The sequence below is a fragment of the Sturnira hondurensis genome, unplaced genomic scaffold, assembly GCF_014824575.4.
Source record: "Sturnira hondurensis isolate 20B ecotype Veracruz unplaced genomic scaffold, ASM1482457v3 Scaffold0006496, whole genome shotgun sequence".
Classification (NCBI taxonomy): Eukaryota; Metazoa; Chordata; class Mammalia; order Chiroptera; family Phyllostomidae; genus Sturnira; species Sturnira hondurensis.
Window position 1 is genome coordinate 2926263 of NW_028079127.1, and position 12441 is coordinate 2938703.

General features: G+C 40.2%; 1 protein-coding gene across 7 annotated transcripts in view; it reads left to right on the top strand.

Moving 5' to 3' along the window:
- The window catches only part of CCSER2 (coiled-coil serine rich protein 2), a 220742-nt gene extending 208595 nt beyond the window's left edge, over positions 1-12147 (top strand). For 5 of the 7 annotated variants that reach the window (XM_037049363.1, XM_037049366.1, XM_037049365.1 and 2 more), the window contains one exon: positions 11201-12147. In XM_037049363.1, coding sequence (XP_036905258.1) covers positions 11201-12019 — 819 coding nt within the window. In that variant the 3' untranslated portion in view covers positions 12020-12147. The remainder of the gene's footprint in view (positions 1-11200) is intronic. The other 2 variants (XM_037049368.1, XM_037049367.1) reach the window with 2 other exon arrangements.
- Positions 12148-12441: the final 294 nt, after the last annotated feature.

Below are 12441 nucleotides of genomic sequence, written 5' to 3' on the forward strand. Positions count from 1 at the left end.
GTCTGATGGGAACTCCTTTGTAGGTGACTGTCCCCTTATCTCTTCCTGCTTCTAGGATTCTCTCCTTCATTTTAATCTTGGCTAATGTAATTATGATGTGCCTTGGTGTGTTCCTTCTTGGGTCCACCTTCTTTGGGACTCCCTGAGCTTCCTAGATTTCCTGGAAGTCTATTTCCTTTGCCAGATTGGGAAAGTTCTCCTTTATTACTTGTTCAAATAACTTTTCCACTTGTCGCTCTTCCTCTTCCCCTTCTGGTACCCCTATAATTTGGGTATTGGAACATTAAATATGTCCTGGAGGTTCCTAAGCCTCTCCTCATTTTTTTGAATTCTTGTTTCTTCATTCTTTTCTGGTGGGATGTTTTTTTGTTCCTTCTGGTCCACTTTATTGATTTGAGTCCTGATTTCCTTCCCATCACTACTGGTTCCCTGTGCATTTCCCTTCATTTCTCTTAGTTTAGCCTTCATTTTTTTTCATCTAATTTGCGACTGAAATCAACCAGTTCTGTGAGCATCCTGAACACCAGTGTTTTGAACCGTGCATCTGATAGGTTGGCTATCTCTTTGTCGGTTAGAAGTATTGGCTCTGGGGCTTTGGGCTGGTCTTCTTCTTGAGCCATAATGTTTTGGTCTGTTCCCGCCTGTTAGGTATGGGGTGCGGAGCCTTAGGTGTTCACCTGGGCAGGTCAACCCAGTTGCTGGGTTGTGACACTGTATATGGGGGCAGGGTCAGAGAGGGGCAATGGCACTTGTTCCATGCTCTCTCTCAGATTTCGGTCCCCTCTGCTGCTTCCCACAAGCAAATTGAGCCCTTCTGGTGCTGGTTCCCTGGTGTGTGGGCTTGTGTAACCTCCAGGACCCTGTGCGTCTCTCCAACAAACTCTGTGTGAGCCTGGGAGCCTCTCCCGGCACCTCGACCTCCAAAAGTTTTTCCAGTTGGTGCTTTTAGGCTTTAATTCCCGTCGCTGTGGCCCTGGTTTGCAAGGTCTGTCTCACTGCTCCCTCCTTTGCCTGGTTTATCTGAGTATGAATGTGTGACCGAGGTCAGCCAGCCACCTTGTGCCCTCACTGGGTCTGCATGTTGTCACCCCGTGCCTGGGATCTGCCAGCTGCCTCCTGTGTGCTGAGGTCAGTCTGGCCACTTTTTCCTGTGTGACCCCTCTCTGCCAGCCACTACTGACTCTGCCCCTCTTACCAGTCTGGATGAATGATTCGTTATTGTCGGACTTCCATACAGTTCAATTTTCTGTCTGTTTTGGTTGTGTTTTTGTTATTAAATCTTTGTTGTCTTTAAACTTGGTTGCGTGAGGAGGTACAGTGTTTCCACCTACGCTTCCATCTTGGCTGGAAGTCCTAGACTTTTTAAATGTAATTATTCAGTATAACTCCTCAGTTAAAAAACTCACAATTTTATTTTTTTAAAAACTTTTTTTTCTAATTCTTTTATATTTGATGTGGAGCGTCCTTACATTTAATAAGACCAGCATGTCTTTCTATCTGCACTATTTCCATTTAGTTCTCTGATAAGTAGTCAGTGGGGTAATATAAGCAATCAGAACAGTGCCAGTGGATAATTTATCTACAGTTCCCGGTGCCCCTTTTCTGGCGATTTGGTTATCTTAATAAGTTTATTACTTTATATTAATTAGCAAAGTGATACCTTGTTTTGAGCTGATAGCACATATTTGTACCTGCTTTTTCTTACTAGCAATAGACATATTACAGTGAAGTCATTTTTAAATTGTCACTGATATTTTCAAAGGTCTTAGTAGCTTCAAAATTTTTAACTTGAAACTATTGTTTTTGAGGGTGAAAGGGGAAAACATCCCCATTCAGTTAACCATTTCATGCTGATCCTGTCTCCTCCCTGGTTGCTTTTTCTACCTCCATTTGGTAGATTTTAGTTTGAGTATTAGGGCCCTGCTCTATATTCTTATTAGTTTCTGAAGAGTATATGATCACTTTGGCATGGTCATTTTTTTCAAGGAAATCCCAAGGAGAGTCTTTTAACTTAGTTACACTGTGATTTTAGTACCTTTTCTTCTTCTTTCTTTCTCCTCTCCCCTCCCCTGCCCCTCTCCTTTTCCTCCTCCTTTCTTCTTCTTCCTTTTAGTACCTTCATTCTTGAAGGACAGTTAATCTCTATGGTGATTATTATAAAAATGCCCACTGACTTTAAAGTCTTGGATATTTTACTCTAAGTAAAAACTGAGTTGGCTTATTTATTTTAAACATTCTAAAATAAGAATTTAATGTACCATATCCTGTATGTATTAATTTTGAGTAGTCATTGTCTTGATTTTATTATCTTTTAAATAGCAAGTCAGCCCTATACCATTGTGGCCAAACATCCCTCCAAGAATCAGTGAACTTTGTTCTCAAGAAGTCCCCAGTTACATGCCATGATCTAATCCCTGATTGCTGACCCTGGTAGCCATAGTTCAGTGCTAGTCTGAAGGTGGAAAAAGTGGCAAACAAGTAATGCAGTCAGTGTAAATAGATTCACCCCCTCTGTCGCAGAAATTAGATATACTGAGTAGATTTGTTTATGGATTGGCATGGTTTTAAAAAGTTTTTTTATTAGTAAAAAAATGTTCCTTTAAGTTCATGTTTCAAAGCTCTGTGCCAAGGTTTTCACTATTTTCAGCCCAGATTATTTTACACAATGCGTAAGTGTGCGTATGTGTGAGTATATGTGTATGAGCGTGTTTATACATATATAGCAACCATCCCTATATCAGGACATGATCAGTAGGCTCTGCCCCATGTAAACTATTTGAGCCATTGAAAGATGACTTTAAGGTTTATATGTCTTTATTGAATGCACAAAAATAATGGAAGTAGCAGGTTTCCTCTGACTTGTAGAGAAGAGAACCACACAGTGAGCTCCAGAAATGTGTGTGCAAGGCACATTGGCCTTTGTAAGAACTTTGCTATTGTGGGCTTCTGAGCTTTAGTTCAAGCGACAGGCAATTTTAGATTTGTTTCAATCTCAGCCATCATTCCAAAGGCTGATCATTTTTAATTTACTAAATGTATATTTACTCATGGGCAGGGTAAATTTGTTTTCTGTATGTTAGCCATAGCAAAACCTCAGTTGATCCCTCATATGGCAGTGAGACAGAACAAATGTGCTGTGAAAACACTTTATTCTAAAACCTTTCAACAAGAATATTAAAGGGAGCATTAGCTATATGGATTGACCTCTTTTTGTTTAACTAGAATTTCATATCAACCTACAATATAATCTTTATTCTAAACCTTATTCTATTTTTTAAATATTTACTTGTCTTTAGAGGGGAAGGGAAGGAGAGAAGGAGAGAAATATCAATGTATGGTTGCTTCTCATGAGTCCCCTGCTGAGAACTGGCCTGCAACCCAGGCATGTGCCCTGACTGGGAATTGAACCGCGATCCTGTGGTTCACAGGCCCACACCCAATACACTGAGCTACACAAGCCAGGGCATTAAACCTTATTCTTGATAGAGGTACAGCACCTTGACACTTTTATTTTTTATAGTTTTTAAATTTTACTTGTTTGAAATTATAAATGAATAATTTCAGTTATTTGTAATGAGTAAAATGTATTATCTATGTCATGAAGAAAAGTATTGCACATTGTCCTCCATAGCATATTCTTATTTATTTATTTATTTATTTTTAATTTTTATTTAATTCTTGTTCGAGTACAGTTTTCTGTCTTATATTCCCAGTCCTGGCCTCCCACCTCCCCCACCCCCGTGCTCCCCACCTCCCTCCCATTTCCACCTCTCACCTTAGTTATTGTCCATGTGTCCTTTATACTTGTTCATGTGAGTCCATCCCCTTTTCCCCTGTGATTCTCTCCCCTCTCCCCTCTGGACCCTGTCAGCCTGTTCCGTATTTGAGTGTCATTGGTCATATTTTGCTTGCACGTTTGGTTTGTTGTTTAGATTCCTGTTAACGGTGATATCATATGGTATTTGTCTTTCACCGCCTGGCTTATTTCACTCAGCATAATGCTCTCCAGTTCCATCCATGATGCTGCAAAGGGTAGGAGCTCCTTCTTCCTTTCTGCAGCATAGAATTCCATTGTGTAAATGTACCATGGCTTTTTGATCCAGTCATTTACTGATGGGCATCTAGGTTGCTTCCAACTCTTGGCTATCATAAATTGTGCTGCTATGCGAATCAGGGTGCATAGGTTCTTTTGGATTGGTGTTTCAGGGTTCTTAGGATATACTCCTAATAGTGGAATTGCTGGGTCAAAAGGCACGTTCATTTTTAGTTTACTTAGAAAATTCCATACTGTTTTCCATAGTGGTTGTACTAGTCTGCAATCCCACCAACAGTGAACTAGGGTCCCCTTTTCCCCACAACCTCTCCAGCACTTGTTGTTTGTTTCTTTGTTTATGATAGCCATTCTGACTGGTGTTAAGTGGTATCTCATTGTGGTTTTAATTTGCATCTCTCTGATAGCTAGTGATATCGAGCATCTTTTCATGTGTCTCTGGATCCTCTGTATGTCCTCCTTGGAGAAATGTCTGTTCAAGTCCTCTGCCCATTTTTTAATTGGGTTGCTTGTCTTCTTTGAGTGGAGTCGAGTGAGTTCTTTGTATATTTTGGAGATTAAACCCTTATCTGAGGTATCATTGGCAAATATGTTTTCCCAAGCTGTTGCTTCTCTTTTTATCTTGATACTGTTTTCCTTAGCCATGCAGAAGCTTTTAATTTTGATGAGATCCCATTTGTTTATTCTTTCCTTTATGTCCCTTGCTCTAGGGGACGTATCAGTAAAAATATTGCTGCGTGGAATATCTGAGATTTTCTTGCCAATGCTCTCCTCTAGGGTTTTAATGGTTTCACGGCTTATATTTAAGTCTTTTATCCACCTTGAATTTATTTTGGTGTATGGTGTAAGTTGGTGCTCAAGTTTCATTTTTTTGCATGTAGCTGTCCAGTTCTCCCAACACCATTTGTTGAAAAGGCTGTCTTTACTCCATTTTATGTTATTGCCCCCTTTGTCGAATATTAATTGACTGTAGAGAGTTGGGTTTATTTCTGGGCTCTCTGTTCTATTCCATTGGTCTATGTGCCTGTTTTTGTGCCAGTACCAGGCTGTTTTGATTACAGTGGCCTTGTAATACAGTTTGATATCAGGTATTGTGATCCCTCCTACTTTGTTCTTCTTTCTCAAAATTGCAGCAGCTATTCGGGGTCTTTTCTGGTTCCATATAAATTTTTGAAGTGTTTGTTCTATGTCTGTGAAATACGCCATTGGTACTTTAATAGGTATTGCATTGAATCTGTAAATTGCTTTGGGTAGTATGGACATTTTGATGATGTTAATTCTTCCAATCCATGAACACGGTATATGTTTCCATTTATTTGTGTCTTCCTTGATTTCTTTCTTCAGTGTTGTGTAGTTTTCTGCATACAGGTCTTTTACCTCCTTGGTTAGGTTTATTCCCAGATATTTTATTTTTCTTTTTGCTATATCGAATGGGATTTTTTTCCTGATTTCTGCTTCTGCTGCTTCATTGTTGGTATACAAAAATGCCTTTGATTTCTGGATATTAACTTTGTATCCCGCTGTTATGCCAAATTCATTTATTAGTTCGAGCAGTTTTTTGTAGAGGCTATAGGATTTTCCATGTACACTATCATGTCATCTGCAAACAATGATAGTTTTGTTTACTCCTTTCCGATTTGGATGCCTTTTATTTCCTTTTCTTATCTGATCGCTGCAGCTAGAACTTCTAATATTATATTGAATAGGAGTGGTGAAAGTGTGCAACCTTTTCTTGTTCCTGATGTTAGTGGAAAAGATTTTAGTTTTTGCCCATTGAGTATGATGTTTGCTGTAAGTCTTTCATATATGGCCTTTATTATATTGAGGAATGCTCCCTCTCTTCCCACTTTGCTGAGTACCTTTATCATAAATGGGTGTTGTATCTTATCAACAGCTTTTTCCGCGTCTATTGATGTGGTCATTTGGTTTTTGTCTTTGCATTTGTTATGTGATGTATTACATTTACTGATTTGCGAATATTGAACCATCCTTGCATCCCTGGGATGAATCCCACTTGGTCATGGTGTATGATCTTTTTGATGTATTGTTGGATGCGATTTGCCAATATTTTATTGAGGATTTTAGCATCTATGTTCATCAGCGATATTGGCCTGAAGTTTTCTTTCTTTGTTGTGTCTCTATCTGGATTTGGAATTAGGATGATGCTGACTTCATAAAAAGAGTTGAAGAGTTTTCCCTCCTTTTGGATTTTTTGGAATAGTCTGTGAAGAATAGAGGTTAGCTCTTCCTTAAAAGCTTTGTAGAATTCTCCTGTGAAACCATCTGGTCCAGGGCTTTTGTTTGATGGGAGTTTTTTGATTACTGCTTCAATTTCATTTGCTGTTATTGGCCTGTTCAGGTTTTCTGCTTCTTTTTCATTGAGTTTTGGAAGATTATATTTTTCTAGAAATTTGTCCATTTTATCTAGGTTTTCAAATTTCTTGGCAAACAGTTCTGCATAGTAATTTCTTACAATTTCTTCTATTTCTGTGGTATCAGTTGTAATCTCTTTCATTTCTGATTGTGTTTATTTGGTTCCTCTCTCTTCTTTTCTTGATGAGCCTACTTAAAAGTTTATCTATTTTGTTTATCTTTTCAAAAAATGTACTCCTGGATTCATTGATTCTTAGAATTGTGCTTTTAGTCTCTATGTCCTTGAATTCTGCTCTGATCTTGGTTATTTCCTTCCTTCTACTTGCTCTGGGCTATCTTTGTTGTTGTTCCTCGAGTTCTTGCAGGCTTCAGGTTAGGTTGTTTGTTTGAAATGTTTCTATCTTATTTAGGTAATTCTGTATTGCTATGAACTTGCCTCTCAGGACTGCCTTCACTGTGTCCCATAAGTTTTGGGTTGTTGTGAGATCATTTTCATTTGTTTCCAGAAACTTTTTGATTTCTTCCCTAATTTCAGTCTTGGCCCATTCGTTGTTTAACAGCATACCATTTAGTTTCCATGCTTTTGGGTGTTTTGGGTTTTTTCCTGTGTGGTTGGTTTCCAATTTCAGTCCCTTGTGATCAGAGAAAATGCTTGGTATGATTTCTATTTTCCTGAATTTGTTGAGGCTCGTTTTGTGTCCTATCATGTGGCCTATCTTTTAAAATGTTCTGTGTGCATTTGAAAAGAATGTGTATTTAGCTTCTTTGGAATGGAGGGCTCTATATATATCAATTAGGTCCATTTCATCTAGGGTGTCGTTTAATGCTGCAATATCTTTGTTGATATTTTGTTTGGAAGATCTGTCCATTTTTGACAGTGGGGTGTTAAAATCCCCTACTGTACTTGTGTTTCTCTCAATATCTTTCTTGTAGTCCTCTAGGATTTTCTTTATATATTTGGGTGCTCCTATGTCGGGCGCATACATATTTACAATGTTAATGTCTTCTTGGTGGATTCTTCCCTTGAGTATTGTGAAGTGAACTTCTGGGTCTCTCTTTATGGCCCTTTTTTGAAGTCTATTTTGTCCGATACGAGGATTGCTACCCCGGCTTTTTTTTCTTGTCCATTTGCTTGGAAAATTTGTTTCCATCCTTTCACTTTTAGTCTGTGGTGGTCTTTTGACCTGAGGTGGGTCTGTTGTAGGCAGCATATGTGTAGGTCATGCTTTCTTACCCATTCAGCTCTTCTATCTCTTTTAATTGGTGCATTTAATCCATTTACGTTTAATGTTATTAATGATAGGTACTTATTCATTGCCATTTATGTACCTGTGTTCCTCTCTGTCTCTCTCTTTTCCTTCCTTTCCTTAAAGCAGCCCTTTTAGTAATTCCTGTAGAGCTTGTTTGGTGGAGGCATATTCTTTTAGACTTCTTTTGTCTTGGAAGCTCTTTATTTTGGCCTTCTATGTTGATTGAGAGCCTTGCTCTGGGTATAGTAGCCTTGGTTGTAGGCCTCTGTTTCTCATTACTTGGAATATTTCTTGCCATTCTCTTCTTGTTGGAATGTTTCCATTGAGAAGTTAGTAGCCAACCTTATTGGGACCCCCTTGTATGTTACTTTCTTTTTCTCTCTTGCTGCCTTTAGGATTCTCTCTTTTTCTTGGAGTTTTGCCATTTTAATGATGATGTGTCTTGCAGTGGGCCTCTTTGGGTTCCATCTGCTTGGAACTCTCTGCGATTCCTGGATTTGTGTGACTTTCTCTCTCCTCAACTTAGGAAAATTTTCCGTTATTACTCTTTCAAGTAGGTTTTCTATCCTTTGTTTTTGTTCCTCTCCCTCTGGTATTCCTATTATTCGGATATTATTACGTTTCATATTGTCTTGCATTTCTCTTAAACTTCCCTCATTCTTTCTGATTCTCTTTTCCATTACTTGGTCCATCTGGGAGATTCTTTGTACCCTGTCCTTGAGCTCACTTTTGCGGTCTTCTGCCTCGTCGATCCTACCTTATACTGTGTTTTTCAGTTCAGAAATTGTATTCTTCATTTCCTCTTGCCCTTTGCTGATGGTTTTTTTCCCTTTTTTATGTTGATATAGTTTGTGGAGAGTTCACGGTAGCTCCCCTGTAGTTTCTGGTAGCTCGTTGTAAGCTCTTTGAATTTCCTGATAACCAGTACTTCGAATTCAATATCTGATAGTTGACTTGCCTCTATTTCATGTAACATTCTTTCTGAGACTTCCTCCTTTTCGTTCATTTGGGGAGTGTTTCTTTGTTTTTCCATTGCTTGTGATGGTCTTCTTGTTGGCCTCAGCTTCTTAAATTGATCTGTTCTGGTTCCCTGGGTTTATGGTGTGAACTTCTGTGGTAGGATACCTGTGAAATTCAGTGGTGCAGTCTCCTGCAGGTATCTTCGTGTTCTCTGCTTCCACCTACTCCTCCTGTTGGTTTCCAGCTGGGCAAACCTTTTCTTCGGGTCTCACTAGCTGCAGCAGCCTGAGGGGCTATTACTGTGGCATTTCTCACATCTCAGTGAACTCAACTGGTCTCACCAGTGCCCTCCCAAGATCCAGACTGGTGCCGCTCTCCAGCGCCCTGCTGAGAGCAGATTTCCCCCCAGGATTCACAGTCCTTTCCTGGTGTGAGGACGGGCACTCTCAGCCAGGCTTTCCTGGTCTCACAGGCTTGGGCGCAGAGCTTTCCCAGTGCTATGGCAGAACGCACAGGGCAACTCTAAATTCTCCCAAGTCAGCAACCACGGCCTGACTCCCTGTGTTTTTCAGTCTGCGCTTGGCTGGGTAGGGAGGGAGCTTATGACTGGCTCTCTTCCAGGGGCCTTGCTGGCAGCCCGAGGCTCCCAGAGTTTGTGGCAGACCTGGCTCTGGCCCTATGCTACAGAGAACGCAGTTGAGACTCTCAGTTCTCCCAAGCCAGCAACCACAGCCTGAGTGCTGGTGCTTCTCAGTCTGCTCCCAGCTGCATAGGAAGGGAGTTGGTGGCTGGCTCTCTTCTAGGGGCCTTGCTAGTAGCCTAAGGCTCCCAGGGTCTGTGGCAGACCCGGCTCTGACCCAGCGCTACAAGGAACACATGGGCGACTCTCAGTTCTCCCAAGCCAGCAACCACAGCCCGACTCCAGCGGTTATCAGAGCTCTCTGGTTTGCTTCCCAATACCCACTCCTCTCTCTGTCACTACAGGCAAACCGATCTTTCCTGGTGTTTTCGAATCTGCACCCTGCCCAATAGGTAGGGTGCTGGCAACTAGTTCTCTCCCATGGTTGTCGTTGCCTGCCCTTGGCTCTCAGAGACCAAAGCGGCCCTGCCAAGGCCCTGGCTTGGCCCGGCGGAGGGCCTGCAGCCTCTGCACTGTTGCCTCGTACCTTGTTGACCTGCGGTCGTCTCCTCTCCTCAGCCTCTGGTCATTCAGTGTCCTCTACCCTTTCTGGAGACCTGCCTTCCTATATGCTGGGTCCCTGTTGGCTATCCGCTGCCCTTCTCCACAGATCAGCTCGTTTTTTTCCAGCGTGTGGAGGGAAGCAAAATCCTTTGTCCTACTCCACCACCATCTTCTCCCTGACCTCCATAGCATATTCTGACAATTTCATATCCCCTTATTTCTAGGAAAGATAGTTTGTTTCATATTTCATTTTCACATCAATTTCACAAGGATGGAAGGCCATATTTGTGGGACATGACGTTTCAAAACTGGGAAAAAGGAAAGAGCATATTGATGAGGGAACAAATGCTTCTTTGCAGAGGTATAGTTCTGTCTTATGCCCAGTTAACCAGAATTAAATACATACTTGATTTCTTCCTTGAGTAAATATTTACTAGAAGCCCACCATGTGCCATCCTCTCTGTAAGGCAAAGAGTGGGGAAAGAGGCCTTTTCCTGGGATCTGAGTGCCATTAGTCATTAGCGGAGGTATTTAAGGTTAATGCCAACATTGTGCCAAGATAGATGGAAGTGACAAATGCACTCGAGTGTTTTGTATCAAATTTGTGTGTGTGTGTGTGTGTGTGTGTGTGTGTGTGTGTTATGTGATATTCACGACCTTTAAAAGATAGAGCCTAGATCTAAATTACTATGGTCAGACCATAGTACCTTCCTTGACCTTCAATAACTTCCTCCGTCACTACTAGTTACTTTCTATTACCCACTTTTATCTTGTCTATAGTACTTCCCATTATCCTGACATACCTTCGAGTTTTCTGTGTTTATAATCTGGATTAAATGTAAATCTTGTGAGAGAAGAAATTTTTTTCTGTGTAGCTCACCAAAGTAACCTCAACACTTAAATTACTACTTCCTCTAATCAAGAGTGATAAAGTGGTATGCAGTTTTTCTTTTTAAAAACATCTTGAAAAATGGTAATATTCTGAAGGTCACAGTTACTGTCTGAATGCTTTATGGAGATTAAACCAAAGTGCTATGGAAATCTTTCTGTCAGTCTCTTATGTAAAGTTTTAAATACTTAATGAATCAGTTAAGTCAGGAAACTTTTCAACAGTAAATAAGTACTTTAAGTTTTTTCTTTTCTGTTGGATTTTGGATCTTGTTTAGTGTTTACTGCCTGTATCATTTTTGTTGTATTATCACTCTGTGTCTCATGAATTTAGTTGAATATGCAATTCATTTTTTAATTTCAAAGAACATATTTCTCTTACATATTTCTCATTAAAACATAATAATTACCAACACAGACTAATTGGAACTTATATTAATTCTAGGTGGCATTTCTAAAATGAACTGTTGCTAATGTTGTTTTTAATTTTAATAGCCTCAAGTACTACAGCCTTCCAGCAGCCTTCCCAGACCCACAGACCACACCCAGGGAAAACTAATAAAATCGCAACATATCGAGGACCACAGTGAATGCACAGCCCAGGGTGTACATCAGGGTATTGTGCATCTGGATGAAAGCTTTACATATAACTTGCAACAAGACAGCAACTGTGGTGTGGAAGACCGGCCTTTTTCCTCAAGCCCGCAATTCACTAAGGATGTGGCTAAGAGCGTACCTTCAGAAGCAAACTTGAACACGCCCATGGATGCTCAAGAGCCTTATCATTTGGCAAATGATCAAATTAATGACTTGCAGATTGTACCCACTTCTCCTCAAACACTTACCCAGTCAAGTGCAGTAGACCAGGCTAACAGAGTTGGAAGAAATCAGTCTTCATTGGAGGACTACACATGTCAGCCCAAATCCTTACTGCTTTTTAAGCCATCCAGCTTAAATTCTTTGGTACCTCCTTCAGTTTCTGAATCATCTTCAAGTAGGACTCCCACTTATAAGAATTCACCAATAATTGCACCATGTAATTCAGCAAAACTTAAGCTAACATCTAGTCAAACAAATCTGGCAAACAACCTAAGTCTAAAAGCATCTAAGCTCCGCCCTCCCTCTAGCTCTTTCAAACAAAAACAAATAAGCAACCCCCGACCAGAGGCTCAAAACTTTCAGGCCAAGACAAGCATCCCAAGGCCACTAACAAAAAGAAAAGAGATCATGCAGAATCCAAATGGCATTTTGAATTCTGGGGATTGTTTGGCCTCTAATCGATATTCTCGTCTTCCTAAACCAAAGATACATTAAGTACGTAGCCATCACTTGCCAATTTGTTGTTTTAAAAAACAATCTGTTCTGTAATAGCTTTATATGCAGTTTGCTGCCATGATGGAGCTTGCAAAATCTCAAAAATTAAAATGTGGATCCTTCTACTAGTTTGGGCTTTTCCATTTCATATTCTGGTTGAAGTACATAGCATTTGAGTGTTATTTGTCTCAGGTAAACACAAAGTTTGCTTACCCATCTCAGAGGCCTACAGACAATTCTAATCATGTTGTCCATACCTTTGCACATCAGAAAATTCATAATATTTCACCTAGCAGGCAAGAAATGTGCTTTGCTTATTTAGTCCTTTTAAGGTCTGCATTAATTGTGGTTCTCAGACCCTTTTTTTTCATTTGTCCCTCTTCTGAATATAGTATGATTTTAAATTAAGATTTGGTGATAAT